The sequence below is a fragment of the Cyphomyrmex costatus genome, unplaced genomic scaffold, assembly GCF_001594065.2.
Source record: "Cyphomyrmex costatus isolate MS0001 unplaced genomic scaffold, Ccosl1.0 scaffold415, whole genome shotgun sequence".
In the NCBI taxonomy this organism is placed as follows: Eukaryota; Metazoa; Arthropoda; class Insecta; order Hymenoptera; family Formicidae; genus Cyphomyrmex; species Cyphomyrmex costatus.
In genome coordinates this window covers 465,986-485,700 of record NW_017278373.1, presented here as the reverse complement: position 1 = coordinate 485,700, position 19,715 = coordinate 465,986, and the positions used below count along the sequence as shown (strand labels likewise).

The window sequence follows — 19,715 nt, the reverse complement described above, 5'->3', positions numbered from 1 at the left end:
GCCTCGCTGTTGCCGCTCTGTGTCGATCGTTTCTTCGCACGTTCAACAATACCCGCGAGTGTATGACAATAGGATTTCATTTCGCGTACATGTCGATGCACGGAGAACGCTGCCGTTGCGCTTACTGATGAGAGAAATAACGTTCGCCGATAGATACTACAATATCGGTATAGATCCTCTTTCGTTGAAATGCTGAATCTAAATTATACTGTGTTTTGATTAATTGAAATTGTAGAATTGTTCCAAAATCAATAGTATGCTATTTGCATAAATAAAATTTTAGCAGAGCACAAAATCTCAGCACTTATATAATTTTTGTATAAAATACTCAATTGCAATATCAGTTTTTGTTTTTTGTTATTAATTAAATATTTGTTTTAGAAATATTATGGTAAAATTATATTATTTTATAAATTATGCGAAATATTTACTGATTGTAACAGGTCAGTCAAGAAATGTGTATATTGCGTATAACGTTTTTGTATGAAATGTATTTTTCACTTGTTTTCACAGTTGTTATTTTATTATTATTATTACTGTTATATTACATGTGTGTGTTATTATTTTTAAATTAAAACTGCTGTATTTATGCATTAAAAGCCATGGCACTCGAGGTACAAGCTCCATTTCTATGCAAAGAATATAGATATTAAATAAGTCAAGAGGATCGCTTCAGACTGACAATGAGACTTTTTTTTTTTATTCTCGGACTATTGTTCTTCTTGAAAATCTTATTGTAAAGAGCTGTTTATATATTTAACATGATATTTTATCAGCTTCATATTTTATCAGAGTGTATATATATATATATATATATATATATATATATAACATAAATAACATAAATATTCTGTATTAACATAAATATTTTATATTAGTTCTGTACTAATTTTGTTAAAGTATACGTGTTATATTTAAATATGTATATGACATTTTGTTCGATATCCTGTAATTAAAAAATACATATGTCAGATCTTGAAACAATATGCTTTGAAATAATAATTGGAGAAGAGGAGTATTTCACTGTTACATCACCATTAACATGGTAATAATAAAAAAACAATACGAGAAAATTGAAGAATAAAATAAAACAATAAGAACAGATATAGTAATGGTTATGCAGCAGTTTAATATATTGAAAAGCATTTAATAAAGTGTAATTGGAAATGATCTTTCAAAATATATATACTTACTAATTCCTTGTCAGGAAGTTTAAGTGCACAGAGACAAGATACGGTAGATATAATGTACGACAAGACGATTTTTGCGAAGCAACTCGCGACTCTTTTTCCAGCCGCTACGTGTCTCGCGACTGAAAAGTAAGCGAAAAGCAACACGAAAAAGACAGCAGAGGTAAAACGAGGACACCGTGAGGTGCAAGGCGCGGCCAGGGCAATAATAATATCAGAAAGGTCGGGCTTATACTGCGGCGCGAGGTTTTCCCAATAGTTCGAACGCGAACTTTCTGCCCAAGTTGCAAAGCTTTAAAGCGAAGGCTTTAACGGGGCTTCTCTCGCCTAGCGCCAACTCTCTCTCTCTCTCTCTCTCTCTCTCTCTCTCTCTCTCTCTCTCTCTCTCTCTCTCTCCTCTCCCCCCGGGATGAAGTCGTGCGAGGAAAGAAAAAAAAAAATGATCAGTACGAGGAGAATGCCCGCCACGGTAACTCCAGACCTGAATACACTGCTGACCTCTCATTCTCCCTTCTTGCGTCAATATTCTCACGTTCGAAGTTTATCCCGTTCGACGGCGGTGGTGCAGCATGTTTTTCAAGGGAACTTTTTATTATTCACATACTCTCCGCGCTATGAAGAAGAGGCGCACCACGCTGTTGCCACTCCGTAACTAACGAATAATTACGAGTACTTATTATGAAAATTGCATCGTGAAGTTTTGGAGCTCTGAAGCAACTTTCTAGTCATTCTCCGTGATACGAGAATGATACGATGGATATGCATATGTGCATTTCTGTGACACATAGGTCACAGTTCGAAATATGATACGTTACATTGCTATGTATACTGTTAAAACATTTATATATACATATATCACCACTTTACAATAAAGTTTATAATATAATCGGGGATTCAAGTGATGTTCAAAATAACTTTAAAAATGACAAAGTTAGCTGTCACTTTTAGTTTAAAATTTTAGTATGATCCATGGCATCCCTTAACAGTTCAAACAAAACCGATTGTGATACAAATTATTACGAAATTGTAATTTGTGGATTTAAAATTTCAACGCGCGCGGACTGTTAGCATTCTTTTCATCCTTTATATTTTTGAACCCCTTAAAGTACAAACAAAAAGGAAAGTACATTTGGGTACAAACTTAGTTTAATTTAATGCGCGTATTTAAAAATTCTTTTTCTTAAAGTCTCTTTAGTGTCAAGTTCACATAAGTCGTTGATTCTCGATGTCTCGCACGTAAACTATTTATCTTTTAGTTGTATTCACGATGAAATCGGAAACGAAACATCAGTAAATCTCGGCGTACGAAGAAATCAGGACATAGAATGACGAAGCACTGTTGTCATAGTCGCAAGTCCGTCTCAGAACTCGTAACTCGTCGAGCATTTCAGTCACGTCGAAGGGTAAATGATCAGTAAATAACAAATGACCACGTCTGCTGGTTGTCCTCATCCTTCATCGTAGGAGTAGCCGAAGCTGCTCGAACTTTCGTGAGAGAGGACGAGGAGCAACACGGACATCGATTCTTCTTACAAGGACTGCGCGGCCGGAAACTTGCGACACGCGACTCCGCCCCGGAAACTCCACTCCCGAGCCTCAGAAACGTACAACCGTACCGGATGATTCGTTTTTCCTGACGCAAGCTTCAGTAGTTACATTATCTTGCTGGGTAACAATTTCCACAGAATAGACCGCTTTTACAATTTTCTCTTGGTCTAAACAACCTAACTCGCGCACGAATAAAAGTCGACGTCGCAGGATTGCAAAAAACTGATAAATTATACAATAAAGAAAATTCATGATACAAAAAATTTGTATATAAATTTTAAAAACTACAAAAAATTAAAAAAAAATGATTCCCTTTTTATGTATTTTATTATTATACAATAATTCTTATTTGTATGTAAGGAAGAGTTACTGTGATTGTGTGCGTCTAAATTATACCTTTTGCATCATATTGCTAAAAGGATATTATAATAAATTAATTATAATTATATATATTTATTATTATATAATTATAATTATTAGTTAATGAAATATATAATAATAGGTAACTGAAACGTCCAGTTACAATTTCCAACTTTCATGCTCATACAAATAAGAATTAAATAGGAAAAATATAATAAAAAATTATTTTAAAGATATAGAGGTACACAATTCTCCTGTATGTACATTTTATAATTTTATGTAACAAACGTTTTCTAATACAATAAAGCAATCTGTTACAATCCTGTTATAAGTATATGTATAAATACACGATACGAAGGACTAAAAAAAAAAAGAAAGCGAAAGAAAGCACTTATTTCTTCCTCTTTCTTGAACAGAATGTTAAATAAAGCGATCCGACGTATTCGCTATCGAGTTTCCTCGCAAGTATAATTTATGCGAAATTACTTCCTTCGTTCGGGGACGCTCGCCGGCTACTGTGCAATACTGAAAGGGACGACGGTGCACAGCCAGTCGTTCTGCATGTAATTTGCACATTGCATCTCTGCGGGCAGAATTATGATACTACAGATACGAGATATCTTACTTATGTTCCGTTTCAAAATAACACGCAAGAATGGAATTTCAAGAAGTTGAGGTGGATGTTGCATTGCGGCGCTGCTCGATGACTTGTTTCCCCTCCACACAATAAGTTTTGTAATCTCCTCAGTTGCGTAACTTTCTGAGTGGCAATTTTCCGGAACAACGATGCCCCTGATTCCTTTTTCAATTCTTCGCAATGCAATCTCGATCTCTTTAAATCAACTCGATTTTAACGCAACTCGAGTTTCTTCAATTTTCCGTACGTACTCTTTCTGATTGGTTTTACCAATTTCTATAAAATTGCGCACATTTTAATAGATAACTGAATTTAATTATTACATTCGTATGATAGTAAAAGAATTACTTATTATAATTTGCGACGAACGAAATTTCTATCACCACTGTTTCGAACCATCTTTGCCCCGACTGCTACATTCAAGCCACCTAAGATGGCAGACGATATTGGCAACGCTACTTTCGTATGAGAATCGCGTTGAGGGTCGTAAGAATACAGTATCGTGACTCCGTTCGCCGCCTCGTTTTCTCCCCAATACAATAAGTTTTGTAATCCTCTCGGTTACGTAACTTTCTGAGTGGCAATTTCCTCGAACCTGTCCGCGTCTAGTTTTATCCGCGATCCTATGCTGTCCCAGACCAACTTTTCAACCTGACTGTCCTTCTTTAACCATGAGAACGCACCTTCAATGCAACCTCGTTTCGACTTGTCATCATTCCATATTATATAACTCTTGACAGTCCACCTTCGTCATCTCTATTCGGTAGTAAGCTTCTTATATTTCGACCTGTCACATTCCTTATCACGGCGATTTATTTTCGGTAGGTTATTGGGTAGTTTCAGCATTTTATAGCAGAAAAGTAAGTTGTAAAGTAGATTTTGAAAAAGTTTAAAGAAACGATTGAAAACAAACGAATATACATTGCATTTTATTACAAATTGTACAGCAAGAATTATTTGAAAACATTGCAGTGCAAAAAGCTCAAGTACGTTAAAATTCATACGAAACTAAAGAAATCTAAATTCAGAAACCAAAATTAATATGATTAAATTACAGGTAAATGATTAAAAAACAGCCTTTAAAAAAACTTAAAAATAAAATTTATAAAAAAAACTTTTTATTTTTCCTTTGTTATAAACCACAAAATTTTATTTTTAATTTAAGATATAAAAAATATCGACAAAACGTTTGCTATTCTTTTATTAAATATCTAGTGAATAAATTTTCCAAGTACATGAAATGTTTTAAACTGTAATAGTAATTTTGATTTAGTTAATACTGATCGATGAATTTTTAGTGCTTAAATGAATAATATTGATTTAAATTTATCTTTGGTTGTATTCGTGGAATTATCGGCATGCCGCTAGTATTGCCTTAATATTCTAAGTCGTTTACTGCACAATGAGTGTTATCGAGCTCGGAGAGAACAGATGTACTAAGCAAGATTACGATATTGTTTACGCTTAATAGCCTAATTCTCCCAGCGCATTAAATTTACGGGCTACGAATTTCAATGCGCGCGAATTTCCCTGTCTTCTGACCTTGCTGTATCCAATGTTGGCCGTGGGTCAAATGTCACTACAGAACGCAGAGCTAGGGTCAAACCCTTTCGATTACTCGTGTCAGACCTTGATGTCTCTATATTCTCTTCAAAGCGCACGCACGTACCCGTAGATGCTTTAGAATGCCCTTAAGGACGGCACTCATGCCGTGAATTTGAACGGCCTCATGAGATTTGGACGTTCGCGAATTTAACTGCTGACTTCGCTCGATAGAACATCCCTAGTTACTCGCTAATGGGCTTCGTAAAGTTTAAGCTCGCTATTGAATACGTATGATATAGGTGAGATTCCGTTATACTAGTTTGTTGAACTGTAACTGCCGGAATATTTATTCTTCACAAAAGTGCTCTCACATTGAAGTGACACATTTATAGCATACGATTTAGATAAATAAATAAAAGCTTTAATTACGTCTTATTTTTTAATACAAATTATACATATAAATAAGCGGTATGTATAAAGTGAAGTTACACGAAAGAACAATGTTCAATTATCTAAAAATTTAGCAAGATACAGATCTGAAAATAATTTTGTTGGGTTATCAAAATATTTATTCAGAAAATTTAAACAATGTTGCAAAAAATTTTTGATATTTCAGCAACTAATTTGAGCGTATATATTCTGCATAATTACTTTGATAATCAGCGAAATTATTTTCAGATCTGTATAACTAGTTAAACTTTTGAAAGCTTCAGCAGGACTTTTTCCCGCGTATGCATTTATTATTCCGTTTGTTTCTCGTATTTTAGAAAATACATTTCTCAGTCGTGCGAAGGAACGATTCAAACTGGAATCAAACTTTTAATTGCGACTAAACTCGAAGGGGTCAAGAATCACGCGTGTACTGACGGTATTATATACGGCCATTCGGTAATACCAATACCATCGTATTCCACTTTATGCTAAAGCCTGATGTAGATAGTAACTCAGCTCAGCAATTTCTCCGTTCTTTCGAGTTCTTTCCGTCGAAGAGGAAACGAGTAGTCTGCGAACTTAGGGCGCTGTTCGGAGTTCCCGCATTCGCAGTCTCTTCGCCATTGTGTTTATTCCCTTCCTTTCAATTATACAGGTTGTTCGAGCAGACATCTAGAGCCTCGATATGTTTCACATACGTCTATCCTTTCCCTATCTTCGACATATATATATCGTATTACCTCATCTTTGCAGTCGCGCATTTAAATTATCTTTGTTTGCAAAATGGAAACACACGCGATTCTAAAATATACTGTAATTTATTGGATGAACGGAGAGCTCCGTAATAAATCTCGTGGTCATAATGAACCACAGTAAAAAGAATTGTTTCAGTTATACAATATAAGACGATATAATGTATTGCGATATAATATAATACAATTACACTTAAAAAATCGATATAAATTTCAAACTTTTGCAAAAGTATAACACCGTAAAATATGCTTGTCATTTTCTTTATTATTTATATACATATAAAATTTACATGACAACTATTTATCATTATTTACAATTATATTACAAAATATATTCTAATAATTAAATGTATTATATATATAAACGTCACAATATTTTGTTAATATTACAGGATTCCTAATATAATTGTATTTTAAGCAGCAACGCAATTTGTGATAAATCCTGTAATACAACGCAAACCATATTACAATATTTTAATTATAATATGTAATACTCATTTATTATTATTACGCATATTAAATTGATATGTTATTGAATTAAACAGTTGTATCAACATGCGCGAAACAAAATCTGTTTCGAGCATGCCGCTTGAATTTAGAGATCTATGTACAACGTTAATATTCCATTTTACTCCGAGAACTCATCCACCCGCTGGCGACAAATCCTTCCGAGACGAATAGTTACGCGCGCGAGTTGCTCGTCAGAATTACTCTAACGCTCATTGTCTGACCCGAAACGCTTATTAATGTCGCGGCGTTCTGAGAGTGATAAATTGCTCCGCCTGCGTATCACAGCGCCGCGCGAACATTTTTCCGGAAAATGCCGGAAGGTCTTTGTACTCCCGCGCCTGTCTTCCTCCCTCCTTCATCCTGCGTCCTCATTTTTCATGGTTTTCAGTTATGCGAGCGCTGATGAAATTGGCGAACGGGAGTACTGCAAAGCGCTCCGATGGCTGCATCGCGTCGCCGCGTGGGGAATCTGTTTGCTCATTTCTATTTACGAGGAATACACGATCATGCAAACCATTGTGTTAATAGAATGTGCCCGTATACCCCATCTCGAAGGAGGCATACGGGCTGCAAGATCGTAATCGGCTGCTTCGCCATATCGTTATCGCAATCGACCGTGTAGCCACCCACAGGCGGAAGCTTAACTTCACTCACAAAACACGCGCGCGTGCAAATTCGATCTGGTACGATGTTCTTCGTGAGGTGATGTCTTGATCTACCCATAACATCTCGTGAAAGAGGGAAGAAATAGAGGGGAGTTATTTTCGCGACGCTAGCTGAATTTCTTTTTGACATTGCTCAACTTTGGAAAATTGTCACTATTTTACTTTTTCAAAACTGTAAATATCCCAATTTTAATTAAATTCTATATATTTTCACAATACGTATGTTAATTTTTTAGTTTTTTAGATTCTTTTTCATCTTTTATTCCTTTAACAAACGAATAAAAAAAGATATTTAGCAAGAATGGATAAATTATTGAATTATAAAGAATTGGATTATAGATTTGTAATAAGATTTTAAAAACAAATATAAAAAACGTTTAGTAAAAAAATTAATAAATTACAAAATTCAACTATTGTAAATAAATCGTATATAACAATTTGTTTATAGCTTGGAATTTTTTTTTTGATGTCATATTTATTCAGACATGTGTATTAATTAATCAATTCAAGTGCAGTACAAATTATACATTTCGTAATGCCCTTTATTATATCTCGTCGCAGATTGTAGAACAAAAGATGATAAAATAAATATCATTTCCTAACCTCGACTTAGCTCTCGTGCAATTGCAGTCGACTGTCGGCGTCGTTCGCGAGTCGTCGATTTATCTGAACGGCAAAAATCCAGCTTCTCGATCGCAGGTAAAAGGGAATACGCGCTCATATTGCTACGAGCCGATCGAGCGTATACCGCGACGAATTGCGACGAAGCGAGCAACGGAATAAAACGGCTAGAAAAGAACGGACCCTTCGGCAATGCACTCGATACCGAAATCGACGATACCATCCATTTCGAAATATCGCCGGTGCAGTTGCCGAGCCAAGTGCGACTGGAATAGAAACTGGTCGGGAAAACTATGGTGGAGTATCGTAATGGTGGGACACTTTGTACAGGCATTTGCTCCGCTTTTCGCTATCGTAACGGCAAATAAATATTGCTTCAGTACCGGGCAAGATTCGACGCGGCTTAGCGCGGTAAAATACGGCGTAGACCGTGAAAGCGCAGCGTGCTTTGACATTAACGGCATTACCGCGTTCCCTTTTCATCGCGCACAGCCATTAGTTCACATTAACGTGAGAAAGAATTTCTGTTTCTCGCGTAGTAATTTCTAAAGAGTTGAAAACGCATTATAATATATACTTTTTTGACGATGTAGCCATATACACGAGAGCCTGAAAGCTAATACATATGATGTGTCCGTAACGAAATTATAAATGTTTCCTTTATAATTTTTTATTCTTGCTTCAGATTGAACATTTTTAAGTAATAAATATTTTGTAATTATAATTTTATACACGTAATCTTTTCTGTCATTGTGCAATATATATATATCTGTAACTTTACATCATTATAATTTTTCTTTTTATTCTTGAAGTTTTACATTTTATGTATGTATATATTCTACAAATTCCACACACATTTATTATTTTTTTATTTAAAACTGTAATTTGCATACGATAATTTACATATTGAAAAGTTCCGTTTTTCAACATCTATATGCATTTTAATAGTGAAATGTTGAAGCTATGCATAGACAGTAGGTACAAGAGGTACGTACAAAGATAAAATCAGGAATAAAGGTGGTTAAATTTAACGGCGAAGTGGAAAATTTCACTATTGGTGTTTTCCACCGAGTTCAAAGCTACAGATCAAACAACTCAGATTACGTGCCGCGACTGGAAGGAAGTTTGGAAAATCATCCGGCGAGTGGGCAGTACCCGTATTGTTCTCGTGACCGGTGTTTGCTTAACCCGCGCCATGACTATAACAAGAAGTTATTGTTGCCACGGAGTGCGGAGAATGCAGAACCTTATTGAATTCGTGCAAGGTACAGCGAGAAGGGTAGCCTTTGCGTATCGTGAGCCGAGTTCGATAGCTTTCATTTCCTAGTGTTCATCGAAAGTTGAGAGAGAATGCTTTATTGGCGAAACAACTCCTTACTGAGGAACGTAAAAGTTTGTCTTAGCAACATGGGAGATTGCACACACACACACCCATTTTTAAATAAAATATAAGAAAATAATTGATTTTTGAATTTTTCAATATTATATAAATTTGTTTAATTCAGTGAAATGTGAATGTTTTAAAAGTTGCTTTTACTAATAGTATATTAAAATTTATATATTTAAAAGCTTTGTGTAGATGAGAACTCCTAGTATCGTTAAATGTCATATGCTATTTATCTTTTGTTACATTATTTATTATATAGTCGATATTATTATATTTATATTATTACGTACTCGATATTAATAATATTCAGGATTTTTCTCATTTGCTTTTGTATTTTCCGCAACAACAGAGAGGACTAAAAAAATTCCCGTTTATCGCAGGTATAAATTAATTCCACCGTAAAGCAACAGCGAATTAATTTCGTAGCCAGTAAGAGCATTTCCAAGGTACCTACCGACCTTTTTGATCCCGTCACGCTTTCGTTATGCCTTTAGCTTCAGCGTGCGATTTCCGCAATTTTCACATGTACCTCGTAACAATTTCAATTTCTACCCACGCTGAAGTCCCATTTTCCCCGGCATACAATGGAAAATTTTATCGGACGCGTTCTATCTCGCCCTTCTTGCCTGCGCACAGTCATTCCATTGGGCTTTCCGATGCCACCCTTCGGAAACCCGCCCGTTCTTTTCTATTCCCATTCAGCTATTCCTATGGGATTATGATAATGACAATCTCTGCGATCGTTGAAACCGTGATTAATAACAAGTCGAGTGATTCATAATAAATTAAATAAAACTCGCGTGAAATACATCACATAACTGATAACACACTGATTATACCATATATCATCAAAGTAAATTAATTCGAGATACATTTCTCTGATAATTAAAATTGAAAAATAAATTAATTATTGTTTATATTTAATATGTTACTTTTAACATGTATTAATTGACATATTTAGTCATCTACGAACAAAATAAGTTTTTAATAAAATAAGTTTTATTTTATTTTGTCTTATACATAACAATTATAATCGGAGATTACAAATAACTAAAAAAATATTATTTTTAATGTTTTTTTTTATAAAGAATAAATCTTCATTAAGCTAATATTAGATACAAATATATATATTGCTGGTATTATGCAAAGCAATGTTTGCAATTCAGTATGTTTACAAGATATTAATTAGCATTTTGTAAATCAAATGTTGTGATTAACGTGGTCAGAAATGCATTAGCATTGTTTATATTAACGTATGATCGTTTAAATTAGGCAAATGTGTGTGGACAATTATTACTATTATTAGTTTACTTACTATAGTGTATAAATTTCTAGATACATCATACTCGTAAAGTAAAGAAAATTGTGCCAATAAAATATGAATTGTCGAACTATAAGCACTTGAAATATCGTTGTCAACAATAAAAACTAATTTTTTAAATATTATATTGGTTTTAATATTATTAGATATGTTTTGTTTTAGCGCGCGAAAACGCTAGAAGACGGAAGGTATAAATATATTTATATATGCGCATGTTAATACACTTTACGGTTACGTAATACCTAGTTTGTAAATTATTTGCTCCTATATAAGATCTCAAAGAGGATAGTGGTATTCTTGGCGCGAACCGCATCGTGTTTCGTGAATGCTAAACTCAATTGTGTACAGGAACCGTGAGTAATGGCGTGACGCTTTATAATCCCGGAAGTTTGGGCTTAATCAAGTACTACTTATTACAATTACCTACGGCATCCGCGCAACGCAGCAACTTTCAGTCCACTCGCAGCTGCAACTTCTGATATCATAAAGGATTTTGCATCTAATCTCGTTTGAATGTACGCCATACTGAGTTTCCATATTCATCTAACTTTGACTTTGACTTTAGTGTGAGCCCGTTCAATGTTTCATCAGATAAGATTTGTCCACAGGTTCACGTACCTTGTTAAGCTTTGCAACACTTTCTTAAACGACAATATTTTCTTGAATAATTTGCAGGTGCAACACAGTGACGCGCATGAAATCTACAAGTTGACATTAAATGTTTTTGTGTGACCAAAATATAAAATATCTGTTTTATAGTACGAGATTATTTGTTGAAATTTTATAAAGCAAATTTTTATTGAAAAAAAGACGACAAAATATGATAAAAAGTAGAATATTTGTTATCAAATAAATATTAATTTAAAATATATGTACAAAGATAATTGCATTATTGTATGTTAATAATATTAATATGAAAAATTATATTAATATTATTAACTTCATTATGATTTTTCTGAAAAATTAATTGCATTAATTATTTTGTATATTAATTGAATAAACTGTGTGAACTGTTTATCTGTGTGTATTATATATCATGCTTTATCATCTGACCCGTTTTTATATTTAAACTAATTAAAAGCCGTGGATTAAGATTTTACATTATAATTAAAAAGAAGTAATTTCTCAATTATAATTTTAACATTTATATGTATGCATATATTTGTTTTATTCTTTGATGCTAAAATAGCTTCTGAAAATAATTTATTTAAAGTTATTTCTTTGAATACGATAACTTTATTCGATAGTATTTAATTTTTTCGGATTAAAAAACTAGAAAATTTGCAAAATTTTATTTTACATTTTTAGACATTACTATTAACATGGCGTATTCTGTTTCAGGTGGTTCTAGTATCGCCAGCGTAGTAGCAGGTAGCAAACCGACGAGATCCTGGGACAAACCTCAATTCGACGATATTGCACCGCGAAATATCACTGCCATCGTCGGTCAGACGGCGGAGCTGAATTGTTATGTCAAGCATCCGGGGGACCGTGTGGTGAGTAATATTTTCATGCTACATTTGCCACGCATCCGTTGTTTCTCTCCTGTTATTGTCAGATAAAAGTTCAAGGGAATTCTCATCGGTGGTGTATACCAATTTCTCTCAATTTTTCCAGCAGCATTCGATATGTTTATCTTTTTTTCAAGCATAAAGCGATCGTGACGATTTTGCTGTATAAAACGATCTTATTATAAAAGAGCGGAAAGATTTAACTATAAGATTTTACTACATTTTATATCAAGAAAGCTGTCAAATGCACGATGCTATTCTTCATTTCGCATTGTTTCACACCTTACCGCGCTGAGCTGCTATTCCATGTTAGCGTCAATCTCGAAAGCTAATCGCGTTGATTAATGTCGCAAAATTGTTAGCTTGAAAAATGATAAAATAGTTTCCACAGTACAGCTCCTGCATGACGTTAAGTTGTCGTGCTGCTCTGAAATACCCGAAATAAAGATCTCAGATTATGGTACACGCTCTTAAAACCCTTACTAGCGCAAATTACAAAAGGGCACGCTACAGAGAAATCGATTTAAGAAGACAGGTACGCGTATGAAGGCCTCGAAACATAACTCTTTTTTAAAATAGCGTTGCACAAATAGAAATTTTTACTCAATAATATTGTGATCCATTCTTGATGAGTCGCAAAATATGGGTGCTTTTCTACGTAGTAGAAATAATAAAAGTTCTTTTTGCAATAATTTTTGACGTGAATACGTCACATGTGAGATACGTATATATTTGACAAACTTATATGACACATAAAATTGAATTATAATTGATATGCAATTTGATTGTACAATTTAATTATACCAAATATATTTGTTCTCGGACAACGTAATCGAAAAGACAAACATTTCTATTTTACACACATTTTCTACTCTACGTATGGTATGTTAACAAACATATTTGTTATCCTAGTTGCGATTAATACCGCGTAATTGCAAAGTCACGTCGCGATTGCGCGCAAAAGCGTGCGATAACTTTGCGCGCGCCGGCATAGGAAATCTCCTTCAGAAGAACGTTTATCGTTAGGATGCAAATGGAGCAGCAAAACTTTCAAGTCTCTCTCAACAAGCGAACAATAACGCTGTCCTGAGACAGTTCGCCTGTAACTGCAAACAGTTACTGGGGAACTCGCGCGATCCAACGTGCGGCACAACACAACGGCGGCGTTTTCACGGGGTCCGCGTGCAGAATGGCGACGCGATAAAAACGCGCGCGGACATTCTTGCTACGCTGCATTTACAATAGCCAGCAAGAAACGCAGCGAGGAGTTCTCGGTCTGATTAAATGCAAATCTCGCCGTTATTACGGCGCCCGAGCGCGGAAGGCGACGTCGTCGTCCTTTAACATCGCTGTTCAATTAACAGTCGTGAGATTATTTAATTTTAAATCGGTAAAGGTAAATAATAATTAATGCGCGTCGGCTTCGTGCGAATTCTTGTTCGGATTTGTAGAAAGCGCGATCAATAGATCTTGCATTTTCTATGATTTCTTAATCTTTTTATGATGACGCATTCATGGCGAGTTGCAAAGAAATATTTATAGCGTCGTTAAATCTTATCGACTAGCCGCGAATTGTTTCAGGTATTATCTTCGACAAGCATTAACGGATCGTTAAACTTTAACGACCCATTAGTACTGACGGTACAGAGAAAGTCAAACGTTGAATCCTCGCTTTGCAGGAAATTTGAGTTTAAAGCATTTGTAAAAGGACATTATCATTTAATTTAGTTGCTAATTGCTGTTCAAGATTGTATGTATATACTTATCTATTATATTAATATTGAATATTTTAACCAATACGCATATACAATAATACATATAGATTCAGATTATTCATTATTACTACACATCGGAATATTCGAAAGAATGATTTTGCTGAAAAATCTAAAATTTTGCTGGATCTAAACATAATTTTGTTGAAGATTATTATATTATTTTTAAACCTATATCCTGCAAAATTGTAACTTTTCTCCATATGAGAAACTGCAATTATAAATAAGATAATTATCTCTCTTATAATATTTATTATTTGAAATAATACTGCAGGTGTATTTCAGAGATGTACGGAGATGACAGTTTTGCTGAAGCATCTAAAAATTTATCTGGCTATAAAATAGTTTTGTTAAATCATGAGAATAATTATGTAGGACGATCAAGCATAATAAGTAATGTTGCAATTTCGATATTCCAGTAATAAGCTTGAACAAGCTCCATAATTATTTCGTATGAATTAACAAAGTTATTTTCAAAGCAGTATTTATATAGTTGAATTTTTGAATATTTTAGCAGACCGTTATTTCCCTGTATGTTGGAATTTCTTTTTTGGGCTTTTTCTTTTCTTTTATTAATCAAATAAAAAAATTTTGAAGTTTTATTATATATCTATTACATAATTTTGCAGCACTACTATAATCTGTCTAAGATTTTTGTATTGGAATTTAATTCTAAAGAGTGAGAAAGAATGACAGTTGAGACTATTGAAAAAGAGTGGCTCAGTTGTCAATTTTTTAAGAGTAAGATTTCATTTCACTCTTTAAAGTTAGATTTTACTTTATAGATTTTAAAGAGATAAGTTAAATATTTAAAATCTTGGGAAGCGCTATTTCTAAATTTAATCATAAACCGAAAGTTATTTCTCGTGTTTAATCTGACTTTTATTGCGATTTTTATGCCAATTTTAATTCTGTAACAAATTTATAGAGGAATTCCGAGTAAACTTATCGAAACAGTAATTTTGGATGGTTCGCATAGTTCAGTTAGAAGTATTTCTTCCTCTGGAATTGTTTGCAAATACGAACGAACACCTCAGAGTCGGTTATTGTTTGTTCTTGGATATTCTAGGTTCCGTTTGTGCATTCGTTTGCATTGTCTCAACCTTGTTACCTATTTGGAAATGTACGTCTACAGGTTCATTAACACTTTGTGCAACGCGGGCGATAATGAAGTGTGTCCTGATGGAATAATTATCTCTGTGTGTAAATGGAATGTTCGCCCATTTTGTCGTGACAATTTATTGTTATTTCGCGCTCACTCGATACCTGTACGTCTTTCTACATATGCATATGTTTATATTAAAACATGCTGCGTAATACGAAAGGCTCAAAGAGAATAATTAGGCGTTAATTTTCATTTCTCCATTGTTCCAATTAGACCAAAATTTCATTTCTCAGTTGATCTACGCCAATTACATTATCTGACTTGTGTCAAACCGCGCGGTTTCTGGAATATTGTACATTGGGCACCAAAGGGATTCGATTTATACGTAAATGTTCGCATAATTATGGGTGTTTATTTGGTGTAGCATATGTAGCGGCGCGATATCAATATGTACATTAAATCCATTAAAGTTACGTAATGAACAATTGAGGTTTAATGTTTATTTTCCACTGCACATTCGCGTATTATTGCATTATGGGGCGTATAATATGATCGCGTTCGTCGCGCATACGGATGCGCGTTATACATTATTAATACAATATTATTCGTTCAATTTTGATCGCGCGCGATCATTTGCGAGTTTTGTAGTGTTTGAACAAAACTGTTAACACGACGCTTAATCAATCATCCTCCAATCACAACAAAATGTTTTCTGTTTATCAATTGCTATAAGTTAATGTTCTCGATACTAACAATGCATTACGCTGGTTATACGAGAATTAGTGTTATGAAATAGCTGTAATTTTGTAAGTATAGGCATAATACATATGATCGACTTAGTATTCACTTTTTGTCAGTATTATTCCATACTTATTTTGTGCACAAAATTTTAAACAATAAAAGGTATTTTATTTCAAATAAAACTAAATTATTTTGAAAAACTCTAACTTAATGCAAAGATAATTAATATGAGATTGTTGTTCTGATTATTTCAAACTTCACATGTGGGCGATCAAATATTTAGTATTTTCACATAACACAATCTCAAACGGAATAACACGTAACAATGTTATCCGGAAGTTTTATCATTTTGAAATGGAACGACGTCTCCTTACTTTAACACATCATTGAGTACTTTCGACTATCTTAACAAGAGAGACGGTCGTTACTCGCTCCTGAAATTTCCAGGTGTGCACGCATATTGTGTGTTTGCTCATCTATAAAGATACTTATACATATACACACGATATATATAAAGGTAAAACCTAGATATTCTTTTTTCAAAAAATAACTTGCAAAAATTATTTCTCAGTATTCAATTTTGTGACAATTAAAATAATTGTCCTCTTTTCTTTAATTTAGTTTGCAATATTTGAAATATATTTAAAAGAGGAAGAACTTGCGCGCAAGAAAAATATTTTATTCCAAAAACATTAAAACCGACTAATTTTTAATATTATTTTAATACTTAGACCGATTATTGCGAAGAATATTACTAAGGCGGTAGTCTAACTGGTAGGACGCTCGCACGAAATGTAAGAGATCCGGGTTTGACTCCCGGCCATGGTAATATTTTTCACAATATAAATTAATTGTTTACAGATTTTCATTCATAGATTTTAATATGTCGTTCAACATTATTAAGATTCAAGATGCTATGAGCATCTAAATTGTTAAATTGCTAGATAATTTAACTCGTGATATTACTTCGTACGGTTTTTCTTGGAGTGGCGTTTCAAGACCAAAAAATTGTTTGGCGCGCGGTTTAAATGACTACACACACACACACAGAATTGTAATTAGCACCTAAGATCCAGCTGGACCGTTGAAGGCAATTTCTTATTGGTTGTTTAAATATTATGACAGATTTGTATCTAAGATTTCGGCAATAGGAAATATCTCGGTAATTGATCAAGGTGAAATATCCAGTACGTACAAGTACATACATTATAAGTGAATATATGTATTCGATAATCGTTTTAGCAGGGCGAAGGTTGTCTTTAATTGGCTAGATCGAAGGGCCTGGGAGAACAGTAGAAGAAGCAAATAGGGATCGCAAAGGTGGTTACCCCTGATTGCACGTTCTCAGTAGTGGTAAATGAACCGATCAAGCGTAACCGGCCAAGTGGTTGCCAAGAGAGTATTGGACTGCCCGTCACTATGTCGATGATATACATGTCGCACAGCATGCATATAGCCGGCACAAACGTCTCGGAGTAGGTACGCTGCCAGCGAGTGTGAATATCTGGGGCGACGATCAAAGGATAAGTGCAGCTACTAAATTAAATAAGCCGGCGAATATATTTCTATTTATAGAGACTAACGGGCGACTTTGTACATCTCTTTCTATATTATATACTTAATACATTATATTTGGCTACTACTGTATGCATTTTGGAGCATTTCTAAAAATGTCGACATTTAAATTTAAAACACAGTGCTGAATATACCCATACGAAAATCTGATTTCTAAATTGCATATTAAAATTATATTGTTTGTAAAAATAATAAATTGCAGTATTTAAATAGTAAATTTCTCATTAGTTAGATATGTGAAGTATATATAATATATATTATTATAAATATATAATGACAAAAAAACAGCTACTGTTGCCAAAATCGCTCATCAATATACTTTTTGGTTAATAAGAACTACTTGTATAGTATTGTGATAACCATAAGATTGACGCGTCTTAACGGCTATTAATGATATATCCCTCTTATGGTTATCACAACCAAATATATTAATGAAAATTATCATTATTTTCGATTGTGTGACAAACGTAGCGTCTTATTTCGTGTACTTAATGCAATGTATGTCGCTTTATACAGATACATCTAAAATTTACTTAATTAAATGTCTAAAATAATGTTCAATATTGAATATTTGTCGTTTAATTAACAACCAGCTTGGAAAGAAAAGTTGCAAGGAGCAGGTTTCTCACTACAACAGCAAAGCTTGTAGATGGAACAGCTGGCTTGATTGTAAAATGGATCGGAAGTGATCCGTTTAATCGAGCCCTACCCATCGCATGTACCATCTGAAATAGTTGGAATGGCTTAGGCTTAATTGTGTACCTGCGCACTGCCAAAGTGATACGTACTATTGAAGGAATTCCGATACATGCTACAAGGGTTAACATTTGATTGCGCGTATCGGCTTTGCATTTTCATTAAGCATAATGAATGTAGAGATGTACGAAAGGCTCTGTCACACTAATCGGTTCTCCTTTTTTTCCGCGACATTATACTTTCCATAACAGAAAGCGACCGCTTGAAATGCTTTAATACTCTTCTTTGATGCGATATTGGAGGATTGGCGGAAATTCATTTTAATCGTCAAAAATACGGCCGCTCAAGCTAACGTTTCATCCACTTAGCGACGGTATTAAATGATAAATCAGCGACGGCTATAGGCGAGCATCGTAAACCGATCCGCTTTCCATTTAACAATTTGCACGTTTTACGCGATACCGTATCTCGCTTCTCAAAATCAATAAAGTAGGAATGAGTCACGGCGGATATGTGCAAAATTCAACAGAATAAACTGTTTGCTATTTGCAGAGTGCTCCGGTGATGCATTGTTTATTTCACTATAAAATATAACGGACGTACCATTTTTTTTTTTTACATTTTTAGATCATCGAATATTGTGCAAGAAACATTTCATGAGAAGGATTAAGATTATCGCGATAACATTGAATTTTCCATTAGATTTTTGCATTATATTCTTGTTGTATAAAAAAACATTTTGGTTTCGAGTTCACGTTGAAACTTAATACAGCTGAAATTGTGTCGATCGAGTACAACAGTGGCTGTTATTGAAACAACAAAAACTTTCAAAAATTGACATCAGACTTTGTGTCGTTTTAATTTGTGAGTTTACATTAGCATATATTTTGACACTACCAAATGTAATACAACATTTCGGGACGTTGTAGCAATTAAAAATGTATCCTATTGTCTCGTGACATATACACACATGTAACCACTTATACCATACTCCGTTCTATAAAAGTGTACGCTGTATAATCCACCATTATTCTTCACCAGACTTTTTTTCAATTCGTCGTGGATGATTTCGAGCGTTGCTCGAAAATAAAAGCACATTGTACAATATGCGAGCCGCCCGAAGGTATTTCCAGGTGACACCCTTTCACATCGTGCCGGTAACTCCGATAATTGATTTAGCGGTGGATCAGGAACGTAACACATATAACTGCTCCGCGCGACGGCGGGGAGGAGGGTTCCGTTTAAACTTAGTTTAATTAAACCGTGGATTTATTGGGCACTTGATACGCGCACACGAAGACACGGTTATACGAGCGGGCGACAAGGGGGTATACGTCGGTGTACTAG

The 19,715-nt window shown here is 34.3% G+C and overlaps 1 protein-coding gene across 1 annotated transcript in view; it reads left to right on the top strand.

Moving 5' to 3' along the window:
- Nucleotides 1-18,361, top strand: part of LOC108777208 (uncharacterized) — a 95,132-nt gene extending 76,771 nt beyond the window's left edge. Inside the window, exons 3-4 of the mRNA XM_018544033.1 lie at nucleotides 12,310-12,464; nucleotides 18,266-18,361. Coding sequence (XP_018399535.1) covers nucleotides 12,310-12,464; nucleotides 18,266-18,361 — 251 coding nt within the window. The remainder of the gene's footprint in view (nucleotides 1-12,309; nucleotides 12,465-18,265) is intronic.
- Nucleotides 18,362-19,715: the final 1,354 nt, after the last annotated feature.